General features: G+C 34.1%; 1 protein-coding gene across 1 annotated transcript; it reads right to left on the bottom strand.

The window, feature by feature from the left end:
- Positions 1 to 13,041: 13,041 nt before the first annotated feature.
- On the bottom strand, positions 13,042 to 15,851 carry LOC102594823 (SEC12-like protein 1). The gene is made up of 5 exons (XM_015304199.1): positions 15,837 to 15,851; positions 15,644 to 15,738; positions 14,527 to 14,656; positions 14,347 to 14,438; positions 13,042 to 13,316 (listed from the first exon to the last, which is right to left on the bottom strand). Exons 1-5 carry the CDS (start codon positions 15,849 to 15,851, stop codon positions 13,178 to 13,180), a joined length of 471 nt encoding a protein of 156 aa, XP_015159685.1. The 3' UTR covers positions 13,042 to 13,177.
- Between the last annotated feature and the right edge of the window lie 428 nt (positions 15,852 to 16,279).

Below are 16,279 nucleotides of genomic sequence, written 5' to 3'. Positions count from 1 at the left end.
AAAACCCTAAATGAAATCCATGCTTACCAACAACCATGCCCGTTCTAGAAGAGGCAAAGGCTACAATAACCCTACCTCTTTCTCACACTTAGTCTTGTCTACTTGGCAGATATGACAGTATATATGATAAATATATGATAGGGTGTCACTTAATTGCTTATTAAATGCTGAGTTGATTTGGGTTCAACTATCTCTTTATGTTTTCATATATAATTTGAGGCTGCAAGTTCTAATTTACTTTAGATCTCTAATGTTGCTTGTGAAAGGTCGTTAGAGTGATAAGAGATGGTTGATAATGATTCGATTTGATTCATTTTATAGGTGAAGCTTGAAATAGTTTGGCTAAAATAAAGTATTATATTGGTTTGTGTATTACATGTTGGAGTTTGATAAAAACCCGTATGAGTGGTGATAGTTGATTGAAAAATAACTATCATTCCATATATTCTAGATTACCCGGTGATATTCAACTGATTCTAGCAATTATCAATGCCAAGTTGCAAGTTTATAGTCCATACTATCACATTCTGAAGACTCTCCAATTACTTGTGATAAACCCTATTTTATCATTTGCAATTGTGAAATTATTGTGATCAAGTAATTATTTAGATTTTGTGTTCAAATTTTTACTCAACCCCTCAAATTTACTTTCATGCATGAATTGTATCAACGTACAGACTTCTAATGAGATAAAATACATTATAATCTGAATTATATTCATTCATTCCCTGTGGGATAGACCCTAACTATTAGTTGGGTTATATATTACAAATAATTGTTTATGCATTAATTTTACATATGTAGTTGAACGTTATCAAGGAAACAATTTTTGTTTTGGCGAGACATTCATGTGGTTGCGCTCGGAAGAGATTCCTATTGTTAAGGTCTATGGAGGCATCATCCATTCGTGGAGGCTACCTAGAGACCAAGCATGACTTGTGAGTCCAGTATCCTCACATGTTTGACTCTTCAAGTACTTTTTGACTCCTTACTTTTGGATGAAATTCCTATTAGTAGTTGATGTTGTAATGACCCTCTAGGTCATTTTTCCTGTTTTCCTATATTTTTAGCATTTAGAGCCTTCATATAGTACCCCTAAGTTATTTATGACTTCTAGGCTCATTTCAAGCTATCTTATGGCATTTTCCTAAGAGGAAGTATTAGGTGTGAGACTCACTTTTCATCGACATGATCTCTGTTGGAAGTTTCGATAACCCATTGAGTCCAGCATGTCAAATTTTGTAGGGTAGCATAGTTCTTTTATGTACACAGGGTTTTGAATGAATCTCGACCATCCGTCGGGGCATTTGTCTCAACTTAAAGTTGAGCTGGTGTAGTCTTTGTTGATGCATCAAGCTTTTCTCCTTATGTCTACGTGCTTGGAGCTGCATTCGTTGGCTTGGCATCACATTCATGAAGATCATTTTCATGGTCTTCACATTTTGGAGAATTGACTCTCGCGACCATGATGAAGGGTCAATGGACCCAAACAAAGATTGACCATCACGACATGACCGTACGAGCCCTATGATCATGATGAGTAAGTGACTGACAACTATATTTTGTTTCTGCAATTTTAGCATGCATTTCTCCTCATAGTTCCTCCAAAGAAACTTATTGAAAGCTCAAATGATGGGGGAATCTATGGAATTGTTGGGTGTTGTTTGTAGATACTTTGAGGATGTTAGAAGGGTCGTTATTCTTACGTTTAATCCGTAATATGGTGTAATTCATCATTTTAGGTTTGTATCGGCTCTTGTTGATCTTATTTTTTGTTAAATTATTTTTAGCTTCCAGGTGCTCGGATTGTGTCCATTTTTGGATCAGAAGTTGCTTGAGCTGGATGGACCTAGAAATGGAGTCAATGTTTTTATTCCTCGTGTGAGTCCCACAATATCGTTTAGACCAGATTTTTTGTCAGGTTGGATTATTGTGATATGGGTGTCAAAATGAATGTATTGATGTCGGGATCACTATTTTGATAGTGTAGCATCATTTTGTGGATGCTCAAAAGGGAAAAATCTAGAGTTTAGAGATTTAGAGTGCTCATGTTCATGTTCTGTTTTGAGGTAGGCGACAAATTAATATTCTTAGACCTTGCTTGTTGGTTGTTCTAGCATGATGATTTGCTATGTGTTGGATTGGTTTTTAGCATGATTACTTATTATTATCTTTATTGAATTGATTTAGTCTTATTTTTATTATTTCGGGTAATGTTTTTGTTGAGCTTGATTAGTGTGATGTTATGATTGTTCTCATGAGTTGTAATTATGCTAGGTTGGCCTTAATATTGATATTGTCGAGCCTTACGCTAGGTTTGGCTAGTGCATTCCTTAGATTTGACCTCAGTGGCCTGTGACGCATGATTTTGGGAATGAGTTGAGTAGATATGACCTTCCAAGCTAGGTTGTGTCCTTCGGGTAGCCCTATTAGTATGTGTGATTGGCTAGATGTGGTGAGATGATTACCTAGCCTTATTGAGGACCCTACTGCTCTTAGTTTCACTGTTGACTCGAGGTGAGATTCTGAGACAGGCAATATAGTGGCATTATTATTTCGATTTAAGATTCCGAAATATGCTAAAATTCTGTAGGTTGATCCAATATGAGATTTTGAGAGCTGCTAGGTCTCTCCATAGTCATCTGATGTTAGATTTTGGGATTGACTTGGTTTTGTAGCTACTTTGATGTAAGATTTCAGAGGATGCTACACCTATTCCGTGGTTATTTCAATGTAAGATTTATGACGGTTTTCTTATGGAAATTTCGACATAAGATTCCAGGGTGGGATTGGATTCTCTTATGTCAGATTTTCGAGGATGCTAGGTTCCGTATATATAGTTATTCCGATGTAGGATTCATGAATATGTTAGATAATGTGTGGCTATTCTAATGTAAGATTCTGGTAGTAGCCCATTTTTTGTGTGACCGACTCGATGTAAGATTTTGAGAAGGCTTGTGTGCTTTTTACTGAGTTGTTCCTTGTAGTGTAGCTCTTGCATGCACCCATTGGTCTTAAGGGGATTCAAACAATTTATATTTTGCGTGATTATTACTGATCTACCTTTGTTTGTGCCTTCTAGGCTTATGGGGGTCCGATTAGGTTTTTGATAGTTTTACTGCTTTTATTATATTTCTTAGTATCTCTACTGCGATTCATGTCTATCTATATCTTTACTACTGTCTATTACCATGTTATTAACTTGCTTATTATTGTGCTATTGCAATCATGATCTCAGTCGGCCTATGATGCCTACTGAGTACCCGTTATTTTGGTACTCATACTCCACTTTGCATATTTTTCCCTAATGCAGATCCAAGTTCTAGTTGACCACGTTGATTCTCGTGTTGTTGTAGCTAGTGTTTCGGAGGTTAAGTGTGAGCTTATTGGCATTCGTGGTTGACTCATATCCTTTTGTACACTTATGACTGGTTTTTTTGTATTCTGAGATAGTGTGTGTTTTCTGTATGTGTAGTCATGTACTCGATCTTTTGTAGTATCTTTGTACTAGCATCCACTAGGTTTTGGGATGGACCATATATTGTATTTTGTCCTCGTTTGGGGGTTGTATATATAATTTGGTCTTATTTCCACTATTTTCCCTTAAATCTACTTTGTTATGTTTTTTTCCGTTTTCTTCCTCTCCCTTGTCCCGTTATCCTTGGGTTCCGGGCTAAGAGTTGGCTTCAGGGATAGACCTAGAGGTAGTCGATGGGGTTCATCTGAACCCCTTCGGCAAAAAATTACATTGTATATATAAGGTAATTTAAAGAATTTTTATGTCTATATATTGATTTTGAACCTCCTGAATGTAATTTTAGAGGTTGGCTTAGTGGTTGAGCGGTTCAAAACTAACTTTGAGGTTCCAAGTTGAAATCTTAGGCATTACATTTTGATTTTTGACCAAAATAAGTCATTATCAAAATCAATTCACTAGAATAATACACTTTTTTGAAATTTTACTAAACTAGTATAAATGTAGTTCTCAGTAACGTTTTATGTTATATTTTACACAACAAAAATTCAATGACAAAAAGACAAATCTGACATAGTAAACAACAACTAATTCGAAGAGAAATCAGACACACGTGACAACAGCAAAACATAATGATGAGGCAGTTTGGGTAACACCACAAAAAGCAGGGAATAGTACGAATACAGAGGTTCAGCAAGCACATAAGCAAATAGAAAACTCAAATTCATTTCATGTGCTGGAAGGCAGTGGGGGAAATATTAATAATAATAAGAGATTGAATCTATCAGGACAGGTTGGAAATGTTGGCACTGAATCCATACCCTATTATGGGAATGGTTAACATGTTAAGCTGGAATGTAAGAGGGCTGAATGGTCCTAATAAGCACAAGGAGGTGAAGCTCCTTTGCAGTGAAGAACATGTTGGTTTAGTGGGATTGTTAGAAACAAAGATAAAAAGTAAAAAGATTGATCAAGTTGCGGATAAGCTGTTTGGAGGATGGAGTTATACTACAAATTTGGTGGAGCATTATAATGGAAGAATATGGATTATATGGAGGCCAGACTACCATAAAGTGAACACAATAGACATGACAACTCAACATATCACCTGTGAGGTATTCTATATTCCATTACAATTATCATTAGCACTAACATTTGTGTATGCATTTAACACAAGGGAGGAGAGAAGAGGTCTTTGGAGCAACTTAGTGACATATCATAGAGGTTGTCAGAAGGCATGGATAATCCTAGGTGACTTTAACCTAGTCCTAAGGGTAGAAGACAGAATTGGGGGCAATCCTATAACATGGGCAGACGTTGTGGACTTTCATACCTGTATTGAGGAGTGCGAGTTGATTGAATTTCCACATGCTGGAAGTAAGTATACATGGAATGACAAAGGTAGTAATCAAAGGATATTTTCAAAGTTAGATTGGATTTTCATAAATAACAAGTGGTTGGATACTATGCCTTCTTGTAGAGCCATGTACTTACCTGAAGGTATTAGTGATCATTGTCCAGCTAAAATAACATGGATGACAGAGGAACTAAGAGAGAAGAAACAATTCCATTATTGCAATGTATGGGCTCAACATCCAAATTTTACTAGAGTGGTTCATTAAGTGTGGAGTGAATATGTAGAAGGGTGCAAAATGTTTCAGATTGTAAAGAAGCTGAAATTAATGAAGCAGAAGCTTAGGAAACTCAACTCCCAACATTTCAAGAACATTGTCTCGGAGGCAAGTGATGATCGAAAATCATTAAAAGTAGTAAATGGGAGACTTCAAGCTGATCCTTCAAATGTGCAGATCCAAATGGAAGAAAATATAGTGTACCAGAAGTATAGGAGATCCTCTTACATGGCTGAGATGTATTTGCAACAAAAAAGTAAAGCTACATGGATCAAATTAGGTGACGACAACACAAAGTATTTTCATTCAGTAATCAAGCATAGGAGACTGCAGCAGGGAACTACTCAACTAAAGGATGATCAGGGGGCTTGGTAGACAGATCCTACACAAATAACCAACATATTTGTTAAGTACTACACTGAGCTTTTGGGTACCAGAACTGATAGAAGGAGTAGAGCTTCAATGAGGATCATTCAGAATGGTCCCTGTTTGACTGTAGACCATTAGATGGAGTTGTTGAGACCATTTTATGGGAAAGAGGTCAAGGAAGCAATGTTCAAGATAGATAGCAACAAGAGCCCTGGGCCTGATGGGTTTGGTAGTGGTTTCTACAAAGCAGCTTGGCCAATTATAGGGGATGATATCACAAGAACTATTATGGATTTTTTTCCAGAATGGGAGGTTATTGAAACAACTGAATGCCACCATCATTGCACTAATACCTAAAGTGGACAATCCAGAATTTACGAGTCAGTATAGACCTAATTCATGTTGTAATGTTATATACAAATGCATTTCGAAATTACTATGCACTAGATTGCAGGTTGCAGTGACACATCTGGTGGCTGAGAACCAAGCAGTGTTTGTACAAGGTCGATCTATGGTGCATAATGTGTTGATTTGTCATGATATTTTAAGGCACTATAATAGAAAATCGGTATCTCCTAAGTGTTTGATGAAAATAGACTTGAAGAAGCCTATGATATGGTAAATTGATAGTTTCTGCATGAAGTAATGGAGGGATATGGCTTTCCAGCTCAGTTTGTTCAACAGATGCTCACTTGTGTAAACACTCCCAAGTTCTCAGTAAAAGTTAATGGCCAGAGTTATGGTTTTTTTGAAGGGCAAAGAGGGTTAAGGCAAGGTGACCCTGCTTCACCACTTCTTTTCGTACTTGTGATGGAATATTTGTCTAGAACATTGAAGACCATGAGCATGCTGCCTGATTTCCGGTTCCATCCAATGTGTAAAGGACTAAATCTTACACACTTGACATTTGCTGATGACCTGATGATATTTTGCTATGGCATTTGATTGTCAAGAAGGACTCACTATGGGTCAAGTGGGTGCATGGTGTATATATGAAAGCAGGAGAGGATGTCTAGAACCACAAAGCTCCTATAGATAGCAACTGGTACTAGAGGAAGATTCACGCAATGAAAGGAAAAATGCAAAGTTGGTATATGCAAGATAGGTACAAGCTGACTAAGGGAGGTGAATACTCAATCACAAGGAGCTATATTGATCTTAGAGGGCACCACAACAGTTTACATATTGCTGAATGTATTTGGAGTGCAGTGGCTCAACCTAAACATAGATTTATTCTCTGGTTAGCAGTCCAAGATAGATTGCTAACTAAGGAAAGTCTGCTGAAGATGAACATCTCAGTGGAGGAAGCTAATTGTTGTTTATGTGATGCTCAGAAGCTTGAGACAGCCAGACACTTGTTCAGTGAATGCCCATGGTTCATTGAGGTCAAGAGGAATGTTGAACAATGGACATGTTTGCCGATACAATTGGGGGAGGTGAAGGAAGTAATGCTGAAAATTAAAAGGAAGAAATGGAAGCAGTTTCAGAAACAAGTGATAGCTGCGAGTTGGGGGGCAATGATCTACCATACTTGGAGAGCCCGGAACTGGAAAATTTTCAAAGAAGTACATATACAAACAACTGAGATACACACACAAATTAAGAGGGAGATTTTACATAGAATATATATACTTAGTTCATCTAAGAGAGCTAGCTGTAGTGTTTTTTTGCAAAAGCTGAAAGTGTAACTAGTTTTTGTGTTTTGTTGGAGGCTTGAGCCGCAGTTGTTGTGCTCAAGGGATCTTTAGGTGTATGTTTTTGCTTTAGTAATGGTAATGTTTACGTGGTTACAAAAAAAAACAGACATAAAACATTATTGTCAGTGACGTTTTATAATTCGTTACATTGAGACATGATCTATAGCTAAAACGTGACTCACAGTAATGTTTCTCTGGAATGACTTCAATCTTGTACATGCCTCATTCATTATTCAAATTTCCACTATTAGAATGGATTTTATATATATTTCTATTCTGTTATATAGAAGAGTGAAGTGGTAGGACGACCAAGGGTAAAAATGTAATTTCATTCTAACAAAAATCTATTAAGAAAGATAGTAAATAATTCTAGAAACATCTTTCTATGTATGAAGTGAATTATGATCAAGGGTAAAAATGTAATTTCACGCTAACAAAAATCTACCAAGAATGATATCAAGAAAATTAAATAGTTCTAGAAACATCTTTTGTTATGGTTATTACCATTAACTTATTTTGTTATTACTTCACTTTCATTTCTTTTGTGCGTTATTGTAATATATATTCATTACTCTATTTTACTATTACTTTTAATTTAATTCTTAATATTTTTTTCTATTAATTATGCTTATAAAAAATGTCTACTTTAATATAAAAATTCATTATGAATTAATTATTTTCACCTTTATTTTGGCTCTAATTAATATACTTGAAAAGAAACAAGTGTGGTCAAATTTAATAATAAATATTAGATTGAAATTAAAGAAAAAGATGTTAAAAAATAATTTTACAAATAAAAATGAATAGGATGATATATTTGCATTTAAGACAACCAAGAATAAAATGTAATTTCATTATAACGAAAATCTATTAAGAAAGATAGTAAGAAAAATAAATAATTCTAGAAACATCTTTCATTATGAAGTGAATGATGATCAAAGGTAAAAATGTAACTTCACGCAAACAAAAATCTACCAAGAATGATGACAAGAAAACTAAATAGTTCTAGACATATCTTTAGTTATTGTTGTTACTATTAACTCATTTTGTTATTACTTCACTTTTTTATAAGTATTTGTGATATCTACTCATTACTCTATTTTACTGTTACTTTAATTTAATTTTTAATTTTTTTTCTATTCATTATACTTAATAAAAATGCCTACTTTAATATAAAAATTCATTATTTAAAAATATAATTAATTACTTTCACTTTTATTTTGGCTCTATTTAATATACTTGAAAAGAAATAAGTGTGATAAATTAATAATATATATTAGATTGAAATTAAAGAATAAATAAAATTAGTTTCAATATTAAAAAAAATATGTTTTAAAAGATGTTAAAAAATAACTTTACAAGTAAAATGAATAGGATGGTATATTTGCATTTAAAGTAAATTAAAAAAGTTTACTAGATTATAAAAGAGTAGTTCTTCATTAAAATATATAATCAATTTTTTACTTTTATTTGATTTCAAACATATTAATCTGAATAGTGAACTAATGTAAGCTTGATTCAAATTTAAAGTTGTCGGGCCAAAATTTGGTATTTTTCTATTATACAGAAATATGAGGTTGAGGACGATCAAGGATAATATGGTCATTTCATATATATTTCATTTTATAATTCTATAAATTCTATTTTTAAATTTGTCAAAATAGTTTTTCAAGTGGCTAAATTTCCTCCATAAGCTACATGATTATTCTAGGAACTATAAATTATAAGATTTTTCTAGAACTAAGTCTATGACACAAATAAATAGACACTAACTCATTCTTCATTTCATTCACACTTCAATTCTCTCCCCTCTCGTTATATATATATTTTATATATAGATCTCTTATTATGAAAACCAATACTGCGTTTTTTCAACATTAAAAACTTCAATTTTCATCAATTTCCTACATAATGGCCCTACTTTTGTAAAACAATTATTAGACAGAAGTAAAATTCATTATTTCTTAGTGAACACATCACTTCTGGGACTTGTCCATATAACAAATTTTCAATAAAATTCAATTGATCCACATTTTTCAAACATTCTAATGAATATGATAATGAACCAGTTAACATGTTAAATCCAATATCACTCACAATTGCAATTCTCAAAAGGCGTAATTCAGAAGGAATGCAATCAGTGAGCAAATCATGTCATCAGGTATCACAGAGACCTAGCACCTAAGACGTAGAACAATAACAACTTGGCGGCGTAATCTTTGGCTGCAAAATGTTCACTATGAATGAGTGTATACTAAATCAGTTGTTTGATTAGTTATTTCGTTGCTAAGGCATATATATATAATTTACTAAATAGTTTTAGATGTCCTTTTGTGTATTCTATGTGAGTTGAATTTTTTTTTACTTTCCTTTTTTTGCGTAGGTTTGTCTGCTCCACATTTTTCATATGTGAAGAACATAGATCCAGGTCTACTGTTGTTTTTGTTCAACTACAGCAATCAGAAGCTTCATGGTATCTGTGAATCTACAAGCTCGGGAAAAATGAATATCAATCCATATGGTTGGACGTTAGACGGTTCTGGAAGAACTGAATATCCTACACAGGTTTTATGTCATGTTTTCTTCATATGCGATTTATTTGGTTGTGTTGATGCTTTTCTTTTTATGCTTTCTCTTGTTTGTAATTGAAGGTTCAGAAACTTCTGTGTCTGCATTGCAAACCATTGGCGGAAACTTTGTTTAAGCCTATAAATCAGGATAACTATTACAATGATTAGCATCATTTCATGTTTGAGCTAGATCGTGTTCAAGTGGCTAATCTGATCTCCAAGTTCTCATCTTGTGTATTGACTCCAATTTTCTAGTGTCAATACACAAGAAGAGAACTTGGAGATCAAATTAGTAGCTTGAACATGATCTAGCTCAAACATGAAATGATGCTGATCATTGCTCTAGTTATCCTGGATTATAAGCTTAAACAGAGTTTCCGCCAATGGTTTGCAGTGCAGACGTGGACGTAACTGAACCTTCATTTATAAACAAGAAAGCATATAAAGGAAAACGTCAACACAACCAAATATGAAGAAAATATGACATAAAACTTGTGCAGAAAATTCAGCTCTTCAAGAACCGTCTAACGTGCAACTATATGGATTGATATTCATTTTTCCCGAGCTTGCAGCTTCATAGATACCATAAAGCTCCCGATTATTGTAGTTGAACAAAAACAACAATATACCTGGATTTATGTTCTTCACATATGAAAAATGTGAAGCAACCAAACCTACACTAAAAAAAGGGAAGTTAAACAAAACTTAGCTCACATATAACATGCAAAAAGACCTGTAGTCAGCCAGGATGAGGGTTCGCTTGGGGACCAACAATGGTACTTGAGTGTCGGTCACGTCCAGGGTGTAGACTCGGGTCGTGACAATATATATATCTTTGCAACGAAATAACTAACCAAATAGCTAATTTAGTATACACTCATTCATGGTGTACATTTAGCAGTCAAAGATCACGCCGCCAAGTTGGGTTTTAGTCAAAGTTAATCTTTGTCTTCTTCAATAATCAGTTGTTGTGACTGGTGCATGCAAAAATAGTTCATACACTAAAGATATTCATGAAAGGTTTTTGGCATCACTAAAGTCGTATGTACTACGTACAAGACCATCACAAAAGCTTACCTTTTCACCCTTCAGTCACGAGTTACATCTACTACAAATTCCTCTTATATCTCTCAATACATATCTTGTGGAGAAAAAAAATAAGGCTAACACTGTTTAGAATTTCGTGAAAACATGGCATCTAAAAGAGAAGGCATAGGCTTTAGAACAGAAGACGAATTACGAATGACAGAGGGTCAATACTTCATATAAAATTATAGCTCGAATTGCACATACCTTTCACTAGGACAAAACTCCAAAGAAGTAATATTAGTACCCAAGTGCAACCTCTTGTGCAAAGAGGAGATCTTCATCTTTGTCACATCAATAACACATACATCACCATCTTTGCTTCCCTTGCATTTTAATGACAAGCATAGATTTAGATCAATGCATCAGCAAACTAAACGCCGCAGCAGATAGGAATGCAAATGGGGTGGTGCCGTTAAAGCCTATGCGGAATGGAGCAGGTTACAACTTATGTGGATGCAGAGGGTTGTTGGAACAGATCTTTTTAAAATTTAAAGGGGATGGGGGGGGGGTTGAGATAAGATACAACTAGGTGTCTGAAGTTGAAGTTCTAAGGGATGACATAAGTAAACAAATTTTTAAGATATAAATTCTGGATATCACAGATCTTTGAGAATTATTCTTAGTCTGAAATTTTGATTTAAAAATATTATTCCTGATCATTAAATTTTGATCTGAAACTTATTCTTTAGTTCTTTTTTATGCTTTATGTTTTATGTTTCTGATTTGTTGGGTTCAGAAATGAGCACATAAATGTACAGTCAAGTCAAAACAAGAACAAAATGGAAAATAAGTAAATAACTATCTGCTTTCCTTTTATAGTTTAGATACTAAAATTTAAATTTTCTCAGGGATAAAAAAAAATCACACACTGTTTGAAAGAGCAACTCTTCTAAACTAATTGGTATAGTAATCTTTCACCATCTACATCATTTCTATCAGCTTCTAATGAGGGAAAAGGCATAAGTACCCTACAAAACTACGACTGAAGTTCCAGGGACACTTTATCTTTACCCTATTACAGCCCTATGTACTATTTTACCACCCTGAACTATTTTAAAGTATAATAAACACACCCTTAAACGTGATAAGAAGGATTCCACTTTTTCTTGTTGGGAGAAGGTTTTCCCTTAATGGAGTATGTGTGTGAGAAAGAGGAAGACGATTTAGTAGAATAAGTGGATGGGAAAACGTCGGAAAAAATTCATCGGCGACTTCTGTACATGGTGAGCATGTGAAAAAATCAATTTTAGTTCTAGAAAATTAATAAAAAAAAAAAGAATTTGACTCTATTTCCCAAAGAAAGAAAGGAAAATAATATAAAAGATATCAACTTAAGTTTTAATGTTAATTAATTAAGTTTCCAAAGTAATCATATTTTAACTTTTTCACCCCTAACATGCCTCCGAGTGAGTGAGCACACTCTTTGTACCACCTCAGCACCAAAGGGTGTATTTATAACACTTCAAAATGGTTCAAAGGGGTAATAGGACCCCCATAAAGGAAAGGTGTGTTCCAGGAACTTTGGTCATAGTTTGTTTTGTGTTGTGGTTACGAAAGAAAAAAAAAGGCAAGCGAATCTAATTTGAGAAGGTAAAATAAATAATATTACCTATTATATGACACTAATTTTGTATTACCTAAATATAACAAAATGGAAAAAAAATCTTCAGCGGGAAGAGGCGAGTTGAAAATTATGTGGGTTAAAGGTTCAACCCCCCGCCCCATTGCCACCCCTAGCTGTATAACACCAAAAGCCATGTACGGGAGAGGAGACATTCATCAAAATGAAGACAAGTCAAGAGTAGCAAAAGAACTTAATTCATGCAAAAAGTTCAAATAAAGTCATGGTGTTTTTGAAAGATGAGAACACTTCAAATTAATTTGATGGAATCTTATACTAACTCCAACTGGAAAGGGAATAAGAACCAGATGCTACTGTGTTTTAGGTCGCCCTTCATGCCTCATTTTGGCCTATCTCATCATGAAACTGAAAATGTCAAATCAACTCAATGATTTATTCAACATCCATGTAAAAAAAATACTTTAACGAAGATTCACTATTGCAAAATCGATGTCAAATTCTTTTAGCTTCAACAATGCATATCTAAGGAAAGTATTGGACAGTAAAGATGATGGTAATTGAAATTCAACATTACTAGGAGGCACAAAACGATAAAGATCTTACAATGCAAGATATTTCCCATCCAAACTAAATGTCATAATGGAAGGTGGCTTATTATACATGCTTTTATGTCCAATTTTCTTCCATGTACTGATGTCCCAAACTGCAATCAATGTCTTATTGCTTGTTTTATTGACACAAGTTTGGATAGTTACACAATGTTTTCAATAAGAAAAATTACACAATCTCAATTTAATAACTTCATTAACTAAAGCCAGACTTTCGAATACCTTTCTGAACAGTAGTGAACAAAAATGGTTTTGTCCAATCTTTAGAGAACCTGCAGAGATAAATATTCTCATCCTGCAATGTGGAAGACAAGATACTATAACATCAACATAAAAATGGATAACCAATTGTCTAACAGGTAAGACGTCATATTATTCAGAACTAACTGCATTTCGTGACAAAGTTACTGGAACACCGTCCCTTTGTGTTCCATATTCTGGCGGCACCATCTGTGGACATGGAAGCTAAGAACTCTGAATCTAAGTTGTATATATATAAAAATAGGAAAAGACATTAAAATCTTGATCATGAAAATCATAGGAACAATAATCCATGGATTAAGTGTCATTTCTGCAACTGCAATAAGAGGCATAGTAAATTCAAGACTCTTAAATCTTTTGAAACTTTTTTTTACTAGGAAGATTTCATGATCATATTCAAAAATTAGATTCACACTTCAAAACTCAAAGATTATAGCATGAATGCAAATCCATGCATAAACGCATGTATTAGGGTTTCTTGATCGGGAATGTATCGTTTTTGAAATATCAACATGTTTAGTTCTCCTATGACATTTCTCACTTCTTAAATATAACCAATAATGGATAAAGTATAATTCTGTATCCAAATTCAGTTAATGTAGCTTTACATCCCATAATATTCACCTCCAAGATATAACCCTGCAAATTAGGTCACCGTTCGTCTCCTTATTCACTTTCAATTTCACATGAGAACAAACTACTTTAAACACTTAGATAAGATCACATAGAGCAACAAAAAGATAAAATCCACATGGGACAATAATTGAATGAAAAAAGCACTTCATTCTGATCTTTAAAGTGAAAAATTTACATCAGCATTGTTAAAAGACACAAGACTAAGATCCTTCACTTCATTTTTCCATCACTTAGTTTTTTTAGAATATAATCAATATTTTCAACACTAAAGTGTGAGAAAAGTAAGAGAACAAGATGTATCACTAATCAACGCAAGTGCACAGACACTGAAGATTATAGGTCCCTAGAGCTCATATCAGGTAAATTCTCACATATGATAAATAACAGAGGATTATGTACAACTATAATCTGAGTAAAGCTAACTATACCTGAAATCCATGTCTCTGAAAGACTTGTGAGCTTTAGGTTCATCCACAATAATGCGCATGGTTGGCCACTCAAAAAGTCTAAAATGTCCATCCTTCAAGATTCAAAGTAATACAAAGTCAGGACAACAAGGCAATATCCTCATGAAATATAAGAGACATAATTTTCACAAAATTGCTTACAACTCCGCCTATGGCTAATTTGGAGCCATCAACACTAAAGGCCATGCATTTTTGTGGACCAACATCTTGGAGAGGAAACTCCTTGCACACAAATTTTATATTATCTTCATGACCATATAACTCAAACAACCTGCAGCAAACAACGAACAATATATCCTCTTCCCAGGCTAAGAAATAAATAAAAAACAAGACAATAATCATATTAAAAACTCAGACTAGTCATATGTATGGTCCTTTATTGGGTGACAAACTTAATCAGTAATGTGAAAAGATAACTATCAGCCAAAACAAGACCTAGACCTGAATAACCTTTGCTTCAAAAGCGGGTCGGCACAACTGAAAGCTGCAAAGGCACATGTCCACACGGGAACATAGTACTGTGTTGAATTTATATGAAAATATATACAAAATAGAATTTGTTTTCTTTTATCAATAGATGAAAAATCATGAATGCAACATTTAGGATCGTCCAACCATTGCTACTCACATCACTAGCAATCAGGTCCCGAGATGTTCTTACCAACATTTACTAATGATGCCAAATTAAAATCTCCCCTATCACATATCATGCTCATGTTCAGTGACTTCACTGAGGTTTCTGATCTACCTCCGAAACCTAAATCCATTTTTTTAAATGGCTAATGCCTAGATTAGGTCTTAAAAAGTGGTTGTCCACAAGAAAAAATTAACTCCAGGCTGGCATGACCTTGAGGTTCACTCAAGATCCAGATTCCCTTGGACTAATTCATTACTTACACAAGGAATATTTAACAGAACAGACCAACACTTTTTAGGTCAAGAAAACTAACTCACAAGGTTTCTACATGAAAACATATCATAATAATACTCGTCGACTAACAGTACTCATCCTGTTTACCTACCGCGCAGTAACATAATCACCATCACAACAACAAAATCATGCATTAATAATCTTCTATCTATATACAAACAAAGCCAAAATCAACAATTCGAAATCACAAGGCATTACACTCATTCATATCTTGCTTAACAAACTACCAACTACCAAAAAAATCAAATCTTTTTCACAACAAAAACAGTAAAAAGCCAACTTCCAGAATAACTAAGAATTAAAATCGAAAAGGGTTTCAATATTTACTTGCAACTAGTAGTGGTGGAGCACACAAAATCATCCCCACTTGGATGTACAGCAATCCTCACTGGCTCTCCACCTTGCTCGAACAAATACGTCGCCTAATAACCAATACCCACAAACAAAGGTTCAAATTTCACCACAGTCCTCACTGTCGTTTGATCCACGATGCACACGTCACTTTCCCTTCCACAGATACATCACCATCGTCCATTTTTCTAATCTTCCAAAACTCTACAAAACCCAAAAACATCAATGTAACAACAATGGCGGAAAAAAGTTGAGGTTTTTGAGTTTCAGTGAAAATTGAAATTTATAGAATTTTTTTAATTATTTTTAAAAAAATATAAAGTGTGACAATATATAAGGATATATGGTGGGGGCCAGAATTAAATATAGTCAACGGATTTTTGGATATTCCAAATTAGGAGTAATATTTATGTGGGAATACTTTGGAATTAGCAAATTATAATAAATTTTGCACGCCTGTTTATAGTTCTGGCAAAAAAAAATTACTCCCTCCATCCCATATTATAAGTCACCCCTTTCTAAAAATAGCTAGACCATAATATATGTCATTTTATAAAATTTATGCATAAATTACCATATTTTCCCCATTATACCTTTGATTGATTAATTAAT

The sequence above is a fragment of the Solanum tuberosum genome, unplaced genomic scaffold (assembly GCF_000226075.1).
Source record: "Solanum tuberosum cultivar DM 1-3 516 R44 unplaced genomic scaffold, SolTub_3.0 scf00019, whole genome shotgun sequence".
NCBI classification, from domain to species: Eukaryota; Viridiplantae; Streptophyta; class Magnoliopsida; order Solanales; family Solanaceae; genus Solanum; species Solanum tuberosum.
Note: the sequence above shows the minus strand (reverse complement) of the source record. Positions and strands in the feature narration are given on the sequence as shown.